The sequence below is a fragment of the Cetorhinus maximus genome, chromosome 14 (assembly GCF_964194155.1).
Source record: "Cetorhinus maximus chromosome 14, sCetMax3.hap1.1, whole genome shotgun sequence".
NCBI classification, from domain to species: domain Eukaryota; kingdom Metazoa; phylum Chordata; class Chondrichthyes; order Lamniformes; family Cetorhinidae; genus Cetorhinus; species Cetorhinus maximus.
Window position 1 is genome coordinate 42005959 of NC_135892.1, and position 21500 is coordinate 42027458.

Here is a 21500-nt window from a genome sequence, read left to right on the forward strand (position 1 = left end):
AAATACTTGGTCAATGTTTTTGTCACTGCTCATCCCCGAGGATAATTTCTGCTGGGTCTGCCTCTAAGGGAACAACATTTAATTTATTTACTCTTCATCTTTTTATATAGTTGTAGAAGCTCTTAAAATCTGTTTTTATATTCCTGGCTAGTTTATAGAATTCATTGCAATATAAGGATATTTTGAGTAAAATCAGGAAAGGTTGCTAAAACATGCAAGTGTAGATTGCAAGACATATGATATTAAGTGAAAATTAACAAAAGCATGTATGACCAAAGCAGAAATTCAAAGCAATATTTCACCAACAATTTGGTAGTGACTGAGAAGACTATTTTTTCATGTGAATGTCTAAGGGAGCCTTACCATTTAAAAACACGTTTTAACTAACACCTTTGAAGTCAGAAGTTCATCATTTCCCATGATTATTCACCCAAAGACAGTCACACAGATATAATTAAAACAATATCCGAAAATATTTGATTTTATGCTCTGGGCTTAAAAATCAATTGATAACCTACAGATATTCAATGTGGTGATTAGTCGAGAATCAAGAGACACAACACAAAAAGGCTTAAGTAGGAATTAAAGGTCCTGTGAAACAAGAGAACTGACAGAAAACATTCAGATAAAAGCAAAACACTGCAGATGCTGGAAATCTGAAATAAAGACAGAAAATGCTGGGAGAACTCAGCAGTTCTGGCAGCATCTGTAGAGAGAGAATCAGAGTTAACGTTTCAAGTCCATATGACTCTTCTTCAGAGCTAAAGAGAAGTAGAAATGTGTTGGAATTTATACTGTTTAAGGGAGGTGGGGTAGGTGAAGCAAGAAAGAAGGCCAACGATAGATGGGGGTTAAGGAGGGATTGACAATGATGTCATGGGCACAAGACAAAAGGAGTATTAATGATAGTGGTGAAGACTAAAGAAGGTGCTGATAGTGGCATAAAGGTAAGAAAGCAGAATGTGTTAAGGGCAGAACAAGGGTCAGCACTCTGTGAACTAACAATTTAGAAATCAGTGACAGATGGGGGATGCTAGAGAGGTGGTTGGGGGAAAAGGATAAAAGAAAAATTAATAAATGAATAAACATAAATTTAAAAAGTAAAATAATAAAATAAATTTGAAAAAAGGATTAAAAAAGGGGTGAAGTTAGAGGAGAGAGTTCATGGTCTGAAGTTGTCAATGTTAAGTCCAGAAGGCTGTAAAGTGCCTAGTCTGAAGATGGGATGCTGTTCCTCCAGTGGCAAGCGACAGGGAGGTCTGGGTCATGCTTGAGGACTGAGTGAAGGTATTCCACAAAGCAGTCACCCAGTCTGCGTTTAGTCTCCCCAATGTAGAAGAGACCGCATTGGGAGCAACGAATGTAGTAGACCAAATTGGAGGAGGTGCAAGTGAAGCGCTGCTTCACCTGAAAGGAGTGCTTGGGGCCTTGGACAGTGAAGAGGGAGAAGGTAAAGGGGCAGGTGTTGCACCTTCTGCAATTGCATGAGAAAATGCCGTGGGTAGGGGATGAGGTGTTGGGGTGATGGAGGAGCGGACTAGGGTGTCACGGAGGGAACGGTCCCTATGGAATGCCGACAGAGGGGTTGAGGGGGAAATGTGTTTGGTGGTGGCATCATGCTGGAGTTGGCGGAAATGGCAGAGGATGATCCTTTGAATATGGAGATTGATGGGGTGAAAAGTGGGAGGGAGGGGAAGGGGCGAGGGCAGAGTTGTGGGAGATGATTCGGACACGGTTGAGGGCCCTGTCAACCAAAGGCAGGGGAAACTTCAGTTAAAGAAGGAAGACATGTCTGGAGCATCATTTTGGGAGGTGGCTTCATCAGAACAGATGCGATGGAGGTGAAGCAACTGAGAGAACGGGATGGAGTCCTTACAAGAAGCAGAGTGTGAGGAGCTGTTGTCGAGGTAGCTGTGGGAGTCGGTGGGCTTGTAATGAATATTGGTAGACAGTCTACTACCAGAAATGGAGATAGTGAGGTCAAGGAAGGGAATTGAAGTGTCAGAGATGGACCATGTGAAGGTGATAGAGGGGTGGAAATTGGTTGCAAAAATTGATAAAAATTTGTCCAGGTCCAGAAGAGGGCATGAAGCAGCACCGATACAATCATCGGTGTACCCAAAAAAATAGTTGTGAAGGGGCCTGGACAGGACTGGAACAAGGAATGTTCCACGTACCCCATAAAGAGACAGTCATAACGGGGGGGGGGGGGGGGGGGGCCATGCAGGCACCCATAGCCACAAAGGTGTCCAACCCATCTCCCACACCTCTGTCCTCACCCCTTCTCCTCCCTCCCAGAGCCACGATAGGGTTCACCATGCCCTCACTTTTCACCCCACCAGCCTCCACATTCAAAGGATTATCCTCTGCCATTTCTGTGCAACACCTACCCTTTACCTCCTTCCTCCTCAATGTTCAAGGCCCCAAGCGCTCCTTTCAAGAGAAGCAGTGCTTCACTTGTGCTTCCTCCAATTTGGTCTACTGCATTCGTTGCTCCCAATGCGGTGTCCTCTACATTGGGGAGACCAAACGCAGACCGGGTGACTGCTTTGCGGAACACCTTCGCTCAGTCCGCAAGCATGACCCAGACCTTCCTGTCACTTACCACTTCAACACACCATCCTGCTCTCATATCCACATGTCCATCCTTGGCCTGCTGCAATATTCCAGTGAAGCCCAACGCAAACTGGAGGAACAGCATCTCATCTTCAGACTAAACACTTCACAGCCTTCTGGATTTAACATTTAGTTCAACAATTTCAGACAATGAACTCTCTCCTTTATCTTCCCCCCTTTTTAAATCCTTTTTTCAAATTTATTTTTATTATTTTACTTTTTAAATTTATGCTTATTAATTTTTCTTTTATCCTTCTTCCCCAACCACCACCCCCGCCCCCCAACAGGGCCATCTGTCACTTGTTTTTGTGTTGTGCTTTCACAGAGTGCTGACGCTTGTTCTGCCATTAACACATTCTGCTTTCTTACCTTTATGCCCTTATCACCACCTTCTTTAGTCTTCACCACTAACATTAACACTCACTTTGTCACATCCATTACACCTTTGTCAATCTCTCCTTAGCCCCCACTTATCGTTGACCTTCTTCTTGCTTCACCTACCCTAGCCCCTTAACCAGTATAAATTCTATCACATTTCTACTTACTTCTCTTTTGCTCTGACAAAGTCATGCAGACTCGAAACATTAACTCTGTTTATCTGTTCACAGGTGCTGCCAGGCCTGTTCAGTTTTTCCAGCATTTTCTGTTTTTATTTATATTATTATTAGACAGAAAACATTGCTGTATACTGAATTTTAGATTTGACTGTAGCACTGGACAATGTACAAAGGTGCACTCAACTCACAGGAAACAGATCAGTTCAATTTACAACAGTTCAATTCTCTACTTTTCAGAGGGATACTTCTAAAGTGCGTGCAGGTAGGCTGGATTAAAATATGTTCAAAGTAAGCCAGTTAGATGACAGTGAAGCTAGTTAACTTTGTGCTGACTTTCATGCGATGACTGGAGTGCAACACAGAGTGAGTCTACATTCATGGTGTATTTAAGCTTCTACTAAAATACAACAGCCGAACATGTTTAAATGTTAACAATTTAGCATTTTTGTTTAAAGCTGCCTGTTATTAAGCGGCCATCATCACACTCACTGCATAAGCAACATACCACTAGGCATCAAATGAAGCAGCATTTTATTACAGCAATTGTCATTCACTGATTGATGGAAATATGGAACTGCAACAGACACACCCTTCATTCATCCTCCCACCATAATTCCACGCTTCCCACCACCCAACAAAACCACCTTATAGGTCATTATTTTTAGGCAATGCCCTCATACATTTCATCTGTTAGAGCTATCAGCAGCCTCAAGCACAAATATAAAACAATGATATACAGACACACAGAGCAATGCAGCAGAAAGTCCTCAGAAATCTTGCTTAAAAATAGATGCAAGTCTGAACATTAGAGAACTGTACTATAAATTTACTGCCACTGACCTGGGCCCTGGTAGGCCTGTGGATGACCATAGCCAGTCATGTCCCAATTGTCTGCAGTGCTATTTTTCTGTGCATTTGAACTTTCTGTGTTTGTCGGCCAGTTTACTGCACTCCAGGCATTTCCACTGTTACCTGCATTATTAGCGCTCCAGGTCCCAGCTGAACTAGTATTCCAGTTGAACCAGGGATCATCTGCGTTGTTTGTCTATTAAATTAATAAAGAATCACAAAGATTACTGAGTTTATAAAATATAATTAATTCATCAAGATAATTATTGGCCCCAATTTTGCTGTAATAATAAAATAGCGGAGGTCATCATCTCTCAAGTTTATGATGTAAAATATGGGCAGCTTCTGACAACCACCTATGTGCAATAAAATGACTGCACACATGAAGTTTCTATCCTGTTTCCCATGCTCATTCATATGCTTCACTATACAAGTGCCATGTCTATAGATATAGCATTAAAATATATTTAAGGGCATAAACTTGTGGCATTTGTCCAATAAATACACCAGAAAAATTGAGCCTGTCTTTTCGAATGCGAGTAACTTTTTAGCAGCATTATAGGACTCAATTACTGTCAATCAACTCTTCTGGCACTGAAAATTAACTTCTACAACTGTAGAGGTGCATTCTTTCAGGTTTTAAGTGTTTTTGGAGATTTAAAAATATTTTTCACTGTCTCTCATCTCTCTCTTTAATCATCTTTCTTTCCCACTTTAATTCATTTTACATTGAATTCAACATTCTAACTTACACTTCTTGCTTTAGAATCTGTGGTTCAGTAAGGATTCCTCAATCAGACTGACTGAAGAAACACTTTGTTGTTTGCAGTGTTCGCAGAGATCCCAGGTCCCCTGAACAGGACACCATACTGTATCAGGCCCCCCAGTGACAGCAAGTTGCTGCTCTGGCAATTGTCAACATAATGAACAGTGAACTCCATTCGCTTACCACTGACCACAAAATTTGGGTGTCTCCAAACATTTGCTGCTTGCATTGATTAAGAACCTTCCAGTATAATGCAGAAAGCCATAATGCTCATGATTAATAACTGCAAATCATAAGATTATAAATATTTTAAAAGATGTTTCCTAAATGACTCCACTGCAAAACACATTCTACAGTGTAATATTAAACCACCAACAGAAAATCTTGAAATCAAATCCCAAACTCCACCAAGTTAATCATAATAATCCAATAATAAGGTACTACAACTAGTGTTAATGACCCTGAGCTTCTCTTTACTCCCCCATATTTGGTGGAATCTTCTGTTCTGGAGTCTAAGCTTGCTGGCGGGCGTGGAAGAAAGAGTGATTTCCATTGTTGGGCATGACGGCCAACCACAGGCAATCTTGCGCTGTTCAGCTTATATATGCACCCACTAGCAGCTCACTGATTATTGGAGCGGGGACAGGTAGGAAATCGCCGTCCCGCCATTACCTAATGGGGTCGAAGATATGGTCACCGTATTTAAAGGGCACCTGTACACTATCCCTTCTACCTTTGCCCAACATTGCTCCACCCCTCCCCGTTAACCCTTCCTCTCTTCCTTTGTCACCCTCCACATAACTTGCACTGCCACCACCCGATCTTAAGCATAGGCTGGCATTTACAGGCACTCCCAAAAAGGAAAATGCAGCTGCAACTCACTGTTAAAGATGAAAGAAGTCTACCTCGCCAAGTGCACACCACTCCTGTGCAGTCGTGAATGTGAATGTTCTAATTTTTTTTGCTGGCAAGAAACTTAATTTGGACGGGGAGCTTAATCCTGGCGAGGTGTCCTTTTAATGAGCATGCATGACATGCTAATGCATGCAAAAGGACTTCCCGACAATGTTTGTCAGGAAGCTCAAACCGTATTTAAAGTCCCGAGAACAGAATTGCTAAAGTTCATCCCACCGTCAGGAAACTGATTTTTGGCATCACGCCAAAGTAAGTTCTCCCGCCCACCAAGCTTCCCGCTGCTGGTGGGACCGAAGATTCCACCCATTACATGGTACCCAGCAGCTCCTGCTGTAATGCACTCATGTAAGCGTGGGGGAGGACAGAATTGGCCATGGATGTGTCAACCAGCCTGCCACTGTAATGCCTGTAAGGAAATGGTAACTTTTCCTTTATAACAATAAACTCTGACATCACCCAAAGAAACAACAAATTTTCATGCATTCCAAATACAGGATTGGTGGAAGTTCTGCACAGGATTTGAACAGAATTATTACAGATAAGTATCCTCTGCCAAGGAAAACAGAGCTAGATGGGCCTTGGATGGGCCTATAAAAATGAAAGTACAGTTGGGACGAGGAAGAGAGTTGAATGCCTTATTTGCAAACATTTCATGATAGATAATTTTAAATACTACAAAATAAAAGGATTTAAACAATGGGCCAGATTTTGCTGTGGAAATAATGAGAGACTAACCATACTCACCATTTTTAAAACGTAAATTGGATAGAAATGTCCAGGAACTGTACTGTGCAGTCAAATGCGGAAATTAGGAAGTTTCTGTTCCAATTTCCCCACTATTCCGGAAGATGCACTATAGTAGTATCTTGCCAAGATACTTGGCTTTGAATTAAAAAAGGCTTGTATTTATTCCATGCTCTTCACAACCATCAGATATCTCAAAGCACTTTACAACCTATGAAGTACTTCTGTAGTTTAGTCACTGTTGTAATGCAGGAAATATGGCAGTCAGTTTGGGTTCAGCAAACTCCCACAAACTGCAATGTGATAATATCAGATAATTTGTTTCTTGTGATGCTGGTTGAGGGATAAATACAAGCCAGGATACTATGGATAACTCCCCTGCTCTTCTCCGAAATAGATCTTTTATATCCACCTGAACAGGCAGGTGGGGCCTCGATTTAACATTTCATCCAAAAGACCCAACAGTGCAGCATTCCCTCAGTACTGCCCTGAATTTTGAGCTCAGTCCTGGAATGGGACTTGAACCCAACACCTTGTAACTCAGAGGCAAGCATACTACCAACTGAGGCACAACTAATACATAGATTTAAAGAATGTCTTTAATGTAAGTTGTAGTAATAAAATGTCCCAAGGCACTTCACAGGAGTATTATGAAACAAAGTACAACACCAAGCCACATAACAGGTATTAGGGCAGATGACCAAAAGCTTGGTCAAAGAGGTAGGTTTTAAGGAGTGTCTTAAAGGAGGAAAGTGAGTTTGAGAGGCAGGGAGGTTTAGGGAGGGAAGCCCAGAGCATAGGGCTTAGGCAACTGAAGGCTCCATCACCAACAGTGGAACAATTAAAATCAGGATACTCAAGAGGCTAGAATTAGATGAGCGCCAATTATATCAGACGGTTGTGGGGCTGGAGGACATTACAGAGGTATAGAGCGAGGCTTTTGAGGGATTTGAAAACAAGGATGATAGTTTCAAAATCAAGATATTTCTGGACCAGGAGCCGATGTTCAAAGGAGGAGAAAGTGCCAGAAGAGTAGGGGGTCAAGTCAAGGTGTGATTCTGGTGATAAACACCACGCCGCCACCGCAATTTAATTCCAATTCTGGAATCTAATTCAATTAACTGATAAATTTAATGAATGAATTTGGAATTGAAAGCTAGTCTCAGTGATGATGATCGTGAACCTATTGATTGCTCTAAAAACCCATCTGCTTCACTAATATTCTTTAGGGAAAAAAATCTGCCATTCTTACCTGGTCTGGCCTACATGTGACTACAGACTCACAATAACATAACTGACTCTTAACTGCCCTCCGAAATGGCCTACCAAACTGCTACATGTCGAGTATCCTTTATCCATAATTCCAAAAGCCAAAAACCGCACTTTTTTTGAACTTCATCAACCTTTAGCACGGAAATTCTAGTTGTTTGTCTGCACTCTTCACCTTGCAATTTTTGTGGTGAACATGTCAAAAAGAAATTTATTACACTGATGCATCTTACTTTTCTAGCCATTTTATTTACTTTAAGCTATAGCTAGCCTAGGCTTAGGCTATTGTAACGTAAGTTTATACGCGGTATTTGAAAACCAAAATGATCTGAAATCCGACATGCAATCAGCCCCGAAGGTTTCAGATGAAGGATACTCAACCTGTACAGAATAAAAGTCGAAACAAATTGACTGCAGCGGTTCATGAAGGTAGCTCACCATCATCTTCTCAAGGGCAATTAGCGTTGGGCAACAAATGCCACTGATGCCCACGTCCCATGAATGAATTAAGAAAGTATTTTCCAGATCTTTACCAGACCACACAAGGTAGGGTCAGGTGATGGTGTTTGAACTAACAAACAGGCTCATAAGACTAACAGTTGGCTTGAAGTTTGAGCTAAAATGCACTCACTATTAGAATCAGGAGAACTTAAAATAGGAGGAGAATTTAGGGGAGAAAGGGCAACAGGTGGCCAAAGATCGACCTGCATAATGAGGGGCTCCTGAGGGAGCTGACTGCCATCTTGCCAACAGTGTGGAAGTTGCTGCACTCGTATATATGATATGATATATACCTGCAAAATTCACCAGGAAAAGTTGGGGCTTGTTCATTCCCTGATCCTCCACAAGCTTCACCACACCAGTTACACGCCGATAGGCTTGGCACCAAAATATCTAAGGGCATGAAATTGTGGTACCAGCCCAGTAAACATATCAAAAAAATTTAGGTCCTATGCATTCAATTCTAAAAAAAAACTTTTAGTTGCATTATAAGACTTAATTACTGTCAAAGAGCCACATTAGCACTGAAAATTAACATTTACAGCTTTCGGATGTTAATTTTTAAAAAATTCTTTGATGAGATGTGAGCATCGCTGGCAAGGCCAACATTTGTTGCCCATCCCTATCTGCCCTTGAAAAGTGGCTTACTAGGCCATTTCAGAGGGCAGTTTAAGAGTCAACCGCATTTCTGTAGGGCTAGAGTCACATGTAGGCCAGAGCCGGGAAGGGTGGTAGATTTCCTTCCCTAAAGGACATTAGTTTTTACAACAAACGATGACAGTTTCATTGTCACCATTAGCAGATTTTATTAAATTAATTTAAATTCCACCAGCTGCTGTATTTGAACCTGTGTCCCAGAGCCTGGGGCTTTGCATGGGATTATAAATCCAGTGGCATATACCATACACCACAATCTCCCCACAATTCTTGTTGGAGAAAAACTGTAAATACTTGTTATTTACTCTTTGCTTCTCGTCACTCGATTTCAATTTTGGTAGCAAAAACAAGGTGGCAGATTATTGTCTGAATGGCTATAAATTGAGAGAGGGGGATGTGCAACAAGACCTGGGTATCCTTGTACACCAGTCGCTGAAGGTAAGCATGTAGGTGCAGCAGGCAGTGAAGGAGGCAAATGGTATGTTGGCCTTCATAGCCAGAGGATTCGAGTACAGGAACAGGGATGGTTTGCTGCAATTATACAGGGCCTTAGTGAGACCACACCTGGAATGTGGTGTGTAGTTTTGGTCTCCTTATCTGAGGAAGGATGTTCTTGCTATAGAGGGAGTGCAGCGAAGGTTTACCAGACTGATTCCTGGGGTGGCAGGACTAACATATGAGGAGAGATTGAATTGTTTAGGATTATATTCACTGGAGTTCAGAAGAATGAGGGGGGATCTCATAGAAACCTATAAAATTCTAACAGAACTAGACAGGGTAGATGCAGGAACGATGTTCCCGATGGTGGGGGAGTCCAGAACCAGGGGTCACAGTCTGAGGATATGGGATAGACCATTTAGGACTGAGATGAGGAGAAATTTCTTCACCCAGAGAGTGGTGAGCCTGTGGAATTCGTTACCACAGAAAGTAGTTGAGATCAAAACATTGTATGCTTTCAAGAAGGAGTTAGATATAGCTCTTGGGGCAAAAGGGATCAAAGGGTATGGGGGAAAGCGAGAGCAGGCTATTGAGTTGGGTGATCAACCATGATCATAATGAATGGCAGAGCAGGCTCGAAGGGCCGAATGGCCTACTCCTGCTCTTAGTTTCTATGTTTCTAATTTCTACCTGATTTGACATTGAATTCAATATTCTAACTGGCATTTCCTGGTGCGGATATTGCGCTGCTCATTAACAATTCTTCAATCGGGTCGATTAAGGAGCTACACAATTGCTTGCTAAGTTCATTTGGATCCCAAGTCCTCTGCGGAGGGCAACATGCTGTTTGGATCCCTAAAATTCAATAGAAAGTCTATGGGCAATTATAAAAATAATGAATGGCAGGCACCATTCATTCACCAGCAGCAAAACCTAGCCCATTAAATTTGAAAATAGAAAAGAGGAAAACTGTAACCAAGGTAAAAAGCAAACATGGAGTTCTAAACTAGGAGGCAGGATGAAATGTTGGCAATATCCTGGTACTGTGAAGGCTCCGAGCTTGTATGAATAATGATGCTTTTGAAGTTCCAATTAGTAGTTGTATAAAATACAACTGCTGGCATGATGTGTCAGCTAGTTGCTGCTCACTTAATAATGGGAAATCCTATGGCCTTGTCACCCAAAAAAGGAATGCATAATGTAGGCATCTAATATATTAAGGATTAATTTTAATTATACATAATTAATAAATTTTCTGCAATTTCAGAAATGAAAAGATTAAACCACACTGTTATGATTTTGTTTAAGAATTGCAGAAGAAAGACAGGAATTCTTTTAGTCAAATAGTAATTTGGTAGTACAGAACTTGAGTATTGCTGAGAAAAGAGACATGTCAAAGCTTTTCGTCTTGCACTCATATTGGTATTCTTGTGAAGTGTTCTGATAAGAGGAAAGCAACAGTTCATACTGAATGTGAAGAGAGTGTTGATTGGTTGGCAAGTGGATTGGTCAAGATGTTAACTGACAGTTAACTGCCAAGCATTGTTTAAAATTTAAACCAGGCAGCTTGGCATTGTCCCCCGAGGAATGAGTCACTTATTTTGTTTAGTGGAAACAGGCGCAACTTGTGTACATGTTCTTTCTGTCTACAAAGAACAGGGTCCTGTGTATTAATATATGGTAGCTTCTAGTGCACTCAAGTGCACCACACTAAGTCCGACTGACAATTTGAAATTGGTTGTCAGCGTAATTCTTAGCACACTGAGGGTTATTTAGCAATTCTGTTCTGTTGAAGGGTCATGAGGACTCGAAACGTCAACTCTTTTCTTCTCTGCCGATGCTGCCAGACTTGCTGAGTTTTTCCAGGTAATTCTGTTTTTGTTTTGGATTTCCAGCATCCGCAGTAGTTTTTTGTTTTTATTTAGCAAATGTTGTCCAATCACAGAATCACATCAAATGTTGGACACTGTTTTGCACTTTGCACGCATGGGCTGGTTGGGTACAGTCCGTACCTTGCCCGTTGCGAACAGCAAAAGGGGCATGCTATTTCATATGATCTGCCAGTCTGGGACGTACAGCCTAAATGCCTAGCATCACACTGGCACTGAAATTTATATATCACATTATTCATTTGTGAGATAGGCAGAACGTCTTTTTGGCTTCATAGCAGCATCTTGTTAGTGGCAAATACCATTCATGTTGCTACTGCATAGTAGCAGCGTGAAACAGCTAGCTTCACCAGATTTTTGAGATACCTTGCCCTTCCTGGGTAACCTGAGCTAGACTGGACACTTTTCAGGGCTGAAGGTGATGGCCTTAGGCCCATTCATGAATTTAAGTGATGTACAGCGTGAAATGATCTGATCAGGGTAGCCATTATCCTGCAGTATACCTTTGATGCGCCCTATTTCTGCATCAAGCTTGCATGGTCAGCAAATGGCTCAGGCCCTATTTACAAGGTTGCCAATAAGACCAATCTAATAGCATGTAGAACTGTAAGAATCCCAATGCGCATACTGACCAGTGAAGGCAGACTTGCAGTAGACCATGGTAAAGAAACCCCTGGCAGATTTCTCAACTAGTACGTCAAGGAAGGGAAGTTCACTTGATTTCTCCATTTCAAAGGTGAATTTGAGCACAAGATGGAGCCCATTTAGACATGTAAGGAAATTATTACAAATAGCTTCAGACTTAAATATAGCAAATATGAAGAGGGGTAGGAGGTTAGGTGTCATTCCATCAAAGACACGTTTATCATGGAACCCAACAAAGATGTTTGCAAGAGCTGGGCCTAGAGGGGATCCCATGGCAACATCATCTATTTGGGCATACTTGGTGTCGTTAAAACTAAACTCAACTGCGTGAGTTGCCGAGTTCATTAGTTCAATGAATACTGATTCAGTGACAGTGTGATGCTAGATATGTAAACCGTATGTCCATAATATTGGCAATCACTCACATCTTTCTCCAAGGCTATATATTTTAAACAAAAACAAAAATAGCTGGGGAAACTCAGCAGGTCTGACAGCAGAGAGGAATGCAGTTAATGTTTCAAGTCTGTATGACTCTTCAACAGAACTAAGGAAAAATAGAAATGAGATGAAATATAAGCTGGTTGAGGGGGGTGGGACAGGTAGAGCTAGATAGAGGGCCAGTGATAGGTGGAGGCAAAGAAGAGATTGCCAAAGATGTCATAGACAAAAGGACAAAGGGGTGTTGACATTAGCTATGGAATGTGCTAATGGTGACATTAAGGGTAGAAAGCAGGACGAGCAAGTGACAGATGGCCCTAGTGGGGGTGGGGAAGGAGGAAGGGATCGAAATGGGCTAAAGGTGGAGATGAAACAATGAATGGAAATACATTTAAAAATAATAGAAATAGGTGGGAAAAGAAAAATATATATAAAAAATTATATATAAAAATATATAAATTATTGGAATAAAGGGGATCGGAAAGAGGGTGGGGATGGAGGAGAGATTCCATGATCATGAACTCTCTCCTCCATCCCCACCCCCTTTCCGATCCCCCTTTTTCCAATAATTTATATTTTTTAAATATATTTTTTTTCTTTTCCCACCTATTTCTATTATTTTTAAATTTATTTCCATTCATTGATTTGTCTCCACCTTTTAGCCCATTTTGATCCCTTCCCCACCCCCGCTAGGGCTGTCACTTGCTCATCCTGCTTTCTACCCTTAATGTCACCATTAGCACATTCCATAGCTAATATCACCATCGTCAACACCCCTTTGTCCTTTTATCTATGGCAATCTCTTCTTTGCCTCCACCTATCACTGGCCCTCTATCCAGCTCTACCTGTCCCACCCCCCTCAACTAGCTTACATTTCATCTCATTTCTATTTTTCCTTAGTTCTGATGAAGAGTCATACAGCGAAACGTTAACTGTACCCCTCTCCACAGATGCTGTCAGACCTGCTGAGTTTTTCCAGCTATTTTTGTTTTTGTTTCAGCTTTCCAGCATCCGCAGTATTTTGCTTTTATCTATATATTTTAATATGGGAAATTAGGTGCATTTAGAATGGAGAAACAGGAATAACACATAACACATCTAAAATTTTAGAAATGAAATGGTTTACATTCTAAATCTTCTACCAAAGAATGGCAAGCCACCTAACAGGTAGTGGTTAATTTTTTTCATGTACAAATGCAATAAGCTCTTTCATGGTCAATACTATGGCTGATTTTGGTATTGCCCAGATTTATATTTTTCATACATTTCATTGGAACCACAAAGTGAAAACTGCTATAATACTTTGATGTTTTAAAATTCATTATGGGATGTGGGCATTGCTGGCCAGGCTAGCATTTATTGCCCACCCATAATTACCCTTGAGACAGTGGTGGTGAACTGCCTTCTTGAACAGCAGCAGTGCATGTAGTGTAGGTACACCCACAGTGCTTTAAGGGAGGGAGTGCCAGGATTTTCACCCAGCAACAGTGAAGGAACAGTGATATATTTCCAAGTCAGGATGGTGAGTGGCTTGGAAGGGAAATTCTAGGTCCCACGTGTCTGCTGCCCTTGTCCTTCTAGATGGTAACGGCAGTGGGTTTGGAAGGTGCTGTCTAAAGAGCCTTGGTGAGTTCCTGCAATGCATCTTGTAGGTGGTACACACTGCTGACACTGTGCGTCAGTGGTGGAGGGAGTGAATGTTTGTCAATGGGGTGCCAATCAAGCGGGCTGCTTTGCCCTGGATGGTGTCAAGCTTCTTGAGTTTTATTAGAGCTGCACTCAACCAGGCAAGTGGAGAGTGTACAATCAAACTCCTGACTTGTGCCTTGTAGATGGTGGACAGGTTTGTTGAGTCAGGAGGCGAATTACTCCCTGCAGAATTCCTAGCTCTTGTAGCCACAGTATTTATATGGCGAGCCCAGTTCAGTTTCAGGTCAATGGTAGCTCCCATAATGTTGAAAGCAGGGGGTTCAGCGATGGTAATGACATTGAATGTCGAGGGTTAAATTCTCTCTCGTTAGAGATGGTCATTGCCTGGCACTTGTGTGGCTTGAATGAGACTTGCTACTTGTCAGCCCAAGCCTGGATATTGTTCAGGTCTCGCTGCATTTGGACATGGACTGCTTCAGTACCTGAGGTGTTGTGAATGGTGCTGAGCATTATGCAATCAGCAGCAGACAACCCTACTTCTGACCTTATGATGGAAGGAAGGTCACTGATGAAGCAACTGAAAATGGTTGGGTCTAGGACACTACCCTGAGGAACTCCTGCAGTGATGTTCTGGAACTGAGATGACTGACCTACAACAACCATCTTCCTTTGTGCTAGGTATGACTCCAACCAGCATCGAGTTTTCTCTGATTCCCATTGATTCCAGTTTTGCTAGGGCTCCTTGATGGCACACTCGGTCAAATGCTGCCTCGATGTCAAGTATAGTCACTCTCACCTAACCTCTGGAGTACAGCTCTTTTGTCCACGTTTGAACGATGGCTGTAATGAGGTCAGGAGCTGAGTGGTCCTGGCGGAACCCAAACTGAGCGTCAGTGAGCAGATGATTGCTGAGTAAGTGCCGCTTGATAGCACTGTTGATGCCTTCTTCCATCAATTTACTGATGATCAAGAGTAGACTGATGGGGCAGCAACCGACTGGGTTGGACTTTACCTGCTTTGTGTACAGGACATACCCGGGCAATTTTCCACATTGCCAGGTAGATGTCAGTGTTATAGCTGTACCGGAACAGATTGGCTAGGGACGCGGCAAGTTCTGGAGCACAAGCCTTCAGTACTATTGCCGGAATATTGTCAGGGCCCATAGCCTTAGCTGTATCCAGTGGGCCTTCAGCCATTTCTTGATATCACGTGGAGTGAATCAAATTGGCTAAAGACTGGCTGGGGATGCTGGGGAGATACTAGGGAGCTCCGGAAGAGGCTAAGATGGATCATCCACTCAGCATTTCTGGCTGAAGGTTGTTGTAAATGCTTCAACCTTATCTTTTGCACTGATGTGCTGATGTGCATCCATTATTGTGGATGGGGATATTTGTGCAGACTCCTCCTCTAGTTAGCTAATTATCCACCACCATTCATGACTGGATGTGGCAGAACTACAGAGCTTAGGACAGATATGTTGGTTGTGGAATCAACTTAGCTCTGTCTATCGCTTGCTGCTTATGCTGCTTGGCACACAAGTAATCCTGTGTCATAGCTTCACCAGGTTGACACCTCATTTTTAGGTATGCCTGATGCTGCTCCTGGCATGCACTCCTGCACTCTTCATTGGCCAGGGTTGATCCCCTGGCTTGGTGGTAATAGTAGAGTGGGGGATATGCCAGCGCGTGAGGTTACAGATTGTGGTCGAGTACAAATCCACTGCTGTTGATGGCCCACAGCACCTCATGGATACTCAGTCGAGTTGCTAGATCTGTTGGAAATCTATCCCATTTAGCGCGGTGATAGTGCCACACAACAATGCACTGTATGTACTGCACACTTTGTTGTCACAGGATCCTTTGCCAAGATGCAGGCTAGGTATTTGAATAGCCTCTGATAGAGGCTGGAAATTACTGCCTCAATGTTAAAAGCTGATTTAAGATAAACACTGAATAGCATGCAAGAAAATCTATTTGGAATGCTATCATTTGCGTAGCATTAGAGCCATTTTGCTCAGGTTCCTGATCTAAAAATAAAGTGCATATTAAATGAAGAAAATCTGTTAGATGAAATTAATTTTCATATTTTAATTCTCTCATTTAAGTTTCACGAGTTGACACCTTAAAAAAATCAAATTTGGACAAATTTTAAAACCTTACTTTGTGCCAAATAAACGTCAAATCCAATCTTTCAGGGATAAATGAGTCACTCTCATTCAGGGAAAAAGCACAAGCCTTAATAAGACCATCTTCATTTGAAAACAAATTATGATCAGGTGTGCGAGATAGGATGACTTTTGTTTCTCTTGACAAATATTTACAGGAAAAATAAAAAGTACTTCAACTGGTCTGTTTAGCTGATGATAGCATATTTACAAATGTCTTACTCTATTTTGTGGCAAAGCGTGTAGTGAATTTATTCCCATTAGCTTAATGAAAACTTTCAGCTTCCTTCAAACTATGGATAAAACCACTTGACAGCTGACTTTCCTTTTGAATCAATTAAATCAAATAGCAACCATAATGAATATCACAAGTATATGGATTATTCACAAAATATTATTTCTTTCTTTCTTTCCTTCCTCACTCAGCACTTTAATAATCATGATATTGTTGACAATGCTGAAATTCAGGCTTTCATTTCTGAAGACATTAAATACAGCCCAAGCCAGGAAGGGTCTATTCAGAATGTTAAAAGAAAAAGGAGGCTAACTTATCCAATGGCTCAGTTGACCCATTGTGTGAGAGTCACACAAAATAGGAATGCGCCAGGTTCAATCTCCAGTCTGCACTGCTATCCAATCATAGCCAGGAGTCAGTCGGGTTGCTCTAGCCGGTTCTAACCCTAGCAGCCTGAGAGATTGGGATGGAGGAGGAGGTAGAAGGGAAAGAGGGGAATAAAATGACCCAGGATTTCCATTCCCAAATTGCTATCCAGTGACTCCTCAATAGTAGATATGGGAAGGAAGAGTTATTGGATGCCGGGTAAAAACAGGATTGGACTTGCTGTTACCTCGAATTTACCTACTAGAACCCATCACCACACATGAAGAATGGCCACTTCAACAAAGTGCCAGAAGGTTAGCAACATCATAATATAAGTGACTGTCTTCAAGGAAAATAATGGAGGAGGAAAGAGAGGGGGAAAAATGCAGCTGAAGCCTACCATTTTCTGCAACCCAAGGGTTTGTATGCATTTTATTTCTGGAAGTTCAATGTGGAAACCAGTGAACTGTGGATTCTTTGGAATAGTGTTGCAATTAATAAACAAATAATAAATGCTGATATGAATGTGAAACCCCATTGATAAATTTCTTTGGCCATCATAAGAATCAAGAAATAAACAGCTTCCTTTGCTGACTCCATTATCGTGACAAATAACATGCAAGTCACCTTTGCTCATTTTTTTAAAAATAGGGACGTACTCAAGTTTGGAGTTTTTGTTTATCACACCCATCTACATGCTCCCGTTGTTACTATGTCTGTCCAATGCCTAACATATGCCATTGGAACTGCACGTGTACATTATCAGACAAGGACAGAATTTGGCTTGGTGTTCTAACACCTGCATCCAAATTGCCTACTAACATTCACTGCCTTGTCTCATATGTGGAAAATGTGTACCAGCACCAGGTCCCATTCCAGGAATAGAAGACAATAGAAATCCAGACTCATTTGGACTCTTGCCACAGCTAAGTTGCTGCTGACAGGAAGCAAAATATTAACAGAGGTAAATAGGCAAATACACAGAAAACTATCAAGCATCTTTAAATTATAGGTTACCAAGTTTAACATTTTACAAGAAATTATGATAAAGATCAAACAAGATGGGTATAAGTTAGAAAGGGTAATTTAGGAATACGGGTTTGAAAATTTACACCACAGATTTCAAGTTCAGCAGCATTAGCTTTGTTTCCTTCAGAGAGGAGAGACTAAAGCTATAAAACACAATTGTCATTTCATGCCACACTTTGATAATGAAAGCTTTGAAAGATTAAGATCGTTAGGACTTCTTAAAACATTAAAGGCTCTTGTACACCTATTAAAACTGTTCCCTTCTAAGGATAGTGATCACCATGCTATTGTTCCCACCCCACCTCCCCAAATCTCAGAATATTAAGCATCACACCACATAATCACTATTCCTAGATGGGTAAGTGTTATGCCACATGGCACTGTCTGTCATCCAGGGGCAGTGAGCATCATGCCACATGACACTATCTCCTTTCTAGGGAGACAGATTTGCTGCATCCCTGTTATATTTCAGCCATAAGGTCATCTTTCGAGTGTGCATTTTTATGACGTTGTGCAAAACTGTAATTTTCTGATAATCCAGGTTATCTATATTGAGGGGGGCAGCAAAAGAGGGAGAATGAGGGATTTGATTTTGGCTCTATTCTTGCATTGTGAAAAGTACCATAAGAGCCAGTGTTTCTGATATGTGCATAAAAGGAGCCAACCATAGGATTTTTTGATTACCATAACTATTCATTTTGGAGTTTCTTTATTGAAGCACGTCAAGTAACTCTACACAAGTCTATTTCTACGCTCATCAAATGCTAAGCCCCTATTTATGCTACAACAAAACACTGGCCCAAAAATACAAAAATTATATTCAAAGCAACTTTCCTACAAAATCTGTTAATTCATTCGCATACAGTATTTCAGGGTAAACCACACAAAGAGCTATAACCTTTTGAAGTTAGTGTTGGCATGAAATGCACTGACGGATGTGCAGTACCTGATTGTTAGTGTTTGAGGGGAATGAACTTCCAAACACTGGGCTACCACTATAACCAGCTTGAGTTGACGAGAAGGGATCAAAAGCTGCCAAGTTAGTTGACGTGTTTTGTGTTTTTCCACCAGGTCCCAAGGGTACACTTTCTGAAATCATCTGAGAAGCAAAAGTAAGAAGTTTTGTTCGCACCATAAACATGGGGTAAAACGCAATGCAGAACCAAAGCAAATTACATTAAATGGCCTAGCCCTTTATTTTTTTCTGTGTCTTTGTAGCATTTTACATAATTGTTGTGTACACTTATTGTAAATCAAACCCTAACCGCATGAACTCACGTGAACCATGTCATGCATACTTTAAAGCAAGGATAAGCTTTGGCAAGTGTGGTAAACTTTTTATTGAAGAGAATGACATTTTAAACAAGTATTTCCTCTAGCTTCCTTTGCTTGGATTTTCCTGCCCCACAAGCCACCCAAGCTAGCAGTAAATAGATGGCCTTTTCCGACCCTAAACTTGCATCTTCCTGTTCCTTGGCAGAGCGTGTTTGGGCTTCAACGCATAACATCTTACATTAATAATTTTATTTCTCATGTGTGTGAAAATATGCCTTCATAAGATCTACAAATCGGCCAATGGGTATTCTTGTATTTGCATCATATATTCATCCAAGGCAACCATTCTTGACATATCTGATGTTCATGAAAATACTGTGAAAGAAACCCTCACCTTTATAACTACTTTCGAATATGCTCACAAAATACTGTATTTTAATAGTTAGCTAAAATGATAGGACTTATAGCCAAGCTGGCAAATAATGACAGTCAGAAGCAATGTCAGAAACAGAGGCTGGAATTTTACGTACACCCAGCGAAGGGTTTGCAGGTGGAGAGGGGTGGGGGGAATAAAATTGGGCGCCATGGGAGCAGGTACAAACCCATCATCTACCTGCAACCAGAGGTATTTTACCTGGGGCCAGTAGGGCACCGGGCAGCCTACTCACCTGTAGGTCAATTGAAACCCTCGAGTGGCTAATTGAGATTTTCCTCCTGCCACCATAGGAATTTTACCTATGGCCGGGGGTGGGGAGGGAAGGGGGGAGATGGAGGGGAAGGGGGGAAATGGGGGGAGGGGAAATGGGGGGAAGGGGGGAGGGAAAGGAGGAAATGGGGTGGAAGGAAAGGGATGGGGGGGAAATGGAAGTGGGGGGAAATAGGGGGAAGGAAAGGGAAGAGAAGGGGGGAAATGGGGGGGAAGAGAAGGGGGGAAATGGGGGGGAAGTGAAGGGGAGAAATGGGATGGAAGGGAAGGGGGTGAAATGGGGGGGAAGGGAAGGGGGTGAAATGGGGGGGAAGGGAAGGGGGTAATGGAGGGAATGTGGGAATGGAGATGGGGAAATGGGGAGGGGGAGGGTGAAATGGGGGGAAGGAAAAGGAAGAGAAGGGGGGAACGGGGGGAAGAGAAGGGAGGGGGGAATGGAAGGGGGAAATGGGTGGGTGGGAAGGGGGTAAAATGAGGGGAGGGAAGGGGGGAAATGGAGGGGAAGGGGGAATGGAGATGGGGAAATGGGGGGAGAGGAAGGGGGGAAATGGGGGGAGGGAAGGGGGAAATGGAGGGGAGGGGGAAGGGGGGAATGGGGGAAGGAAAGGGAAGAGAAGGGGGAAATGGGGGCGAAATGGGGGGGAAGGGAAGGGAGGGAAATGGGGTGGAAGGGAAGGGATGGGGGGTGGGAAGGGAAATGGGGGGGGAGGAATGGGGGGGAAGGGAAATGGAGGGGGAAGGGAAATGGAGGGGGAAGGGAAATGGAGGGGGAAGGGAAATGGGGGGGGGGAGGGAAATTGGGGGGGGGGAAGGGAAATTGGGGGGGGGGGAAGGGAAATTGGTGGGGGGGGAGGGAAATTGGTGGGGGGGGAGGGAAATTGGTGGGGGGAAGGGAAATTGGTGGGGGGAAGGGAAATTGGTGGGGGGGAAGGGAAATTGGTGGGGGGGAAGGGAAATTGGTGGGGGGGAAGGGAAATTGGTGGGGGGGAAGGGAAATTGGTGGGGGGGAAGGGAAATTGGTGGGGGGGAAGGGAAATTGGGGGGGGAAGGGAAATTGGGGGGGGGGGGAAGGGAAATTGGGGGGGGGGAGGGAAATTGGGGGGGGGAGGGAAATTGGGGGGGGAGGGAAATTGGGGGGGGAGGGAAATTGGGGGGGGGAGGGAAATTGGGGGGGGGGAGGGAAATTGGGGGGGGGAGGGAAATTGGGGGGGGGAGGGAAATTGGGGGGGGGAGGGAAATTGGGGGGGGGGAGGGAAATTGGGGGGGGAGGGAAATTGGGGGGGGGAGGGAAATTGGGGGGGGGGAGGGAAATTGGGGGGGGGAGGGAAATTGGGGGGGGGGAGGGAAATTGGGGGGGGGAGGGAAATTGGGGGGGGGGAGGGAAATTGGGGGGGGAGGGAAATTGGGGGGGGGAAGGGAAATTGGGGGGGAAGGGAAATTGGGGGGAAGGGGAATTGGGGGGAAGGGGAATTGGGGGAAATGGGGGGGAAGGGAAATGGGGGGAAGGGAAGGGGAGAAATGGGGGGCTGAGGGGGGAAGGGAGGGAAATGGGGGAGGGGGGCGTGGGGAGAAGAGGGGGTGGGGGAAGTGGTGAGTGGGAGTGGTTGGGGGAAGTAGGGTGGGGAGGTGGGGGGAGGAAGGGGGAAGTGGGAAATGGGGGGATGGGGAATGTTGGGGGGGTGGGAGAAGTGGGGGGATAGAGTAGGTGGAGGGATCGGCTAAGTGGGGGGCGGGGGATCGGCTAAGTGGGGGGGCGGGGGGATCGGCTAAGTGGGGGGCGGGGGATCCGGC

At 43.3% G+C, this 21500-nt stretch overlaps 1 protein-coding gene across 6 annotated transcripts in view; it reads right to left on the bottom strand.

Moving 5' to 3' along the window:
• The window catches only part of snx9b (sorting nexin 9b), a 186675-nt gene that overhangs the window by 123195 nt on the left and 41980 nt on the right, over positions 1-21500 (bottom strand). For 4 of the 6 annotated variants that reach the window (XM_078556846.1, XM_078556845.1, XM_078556844.1 and 1 more), the window contains 2 exons: positions 18675-18827; positions 4014-4218 (listed from right to left, as the gene is read on the bottom strand). In XM_078556846.1, the coding sequence (XP_078412972.1) occupies positions 4014-4218; positions 18675-18827 (358 nt within the window). The remainder of the gene's footprint in view (positions 1-4013; positions 4219-18674; positions 18828-21500) is intronic. The other 2 variants (XM_078556848.1, XM_078556847.1) reach the window with 1 other exon arrangement.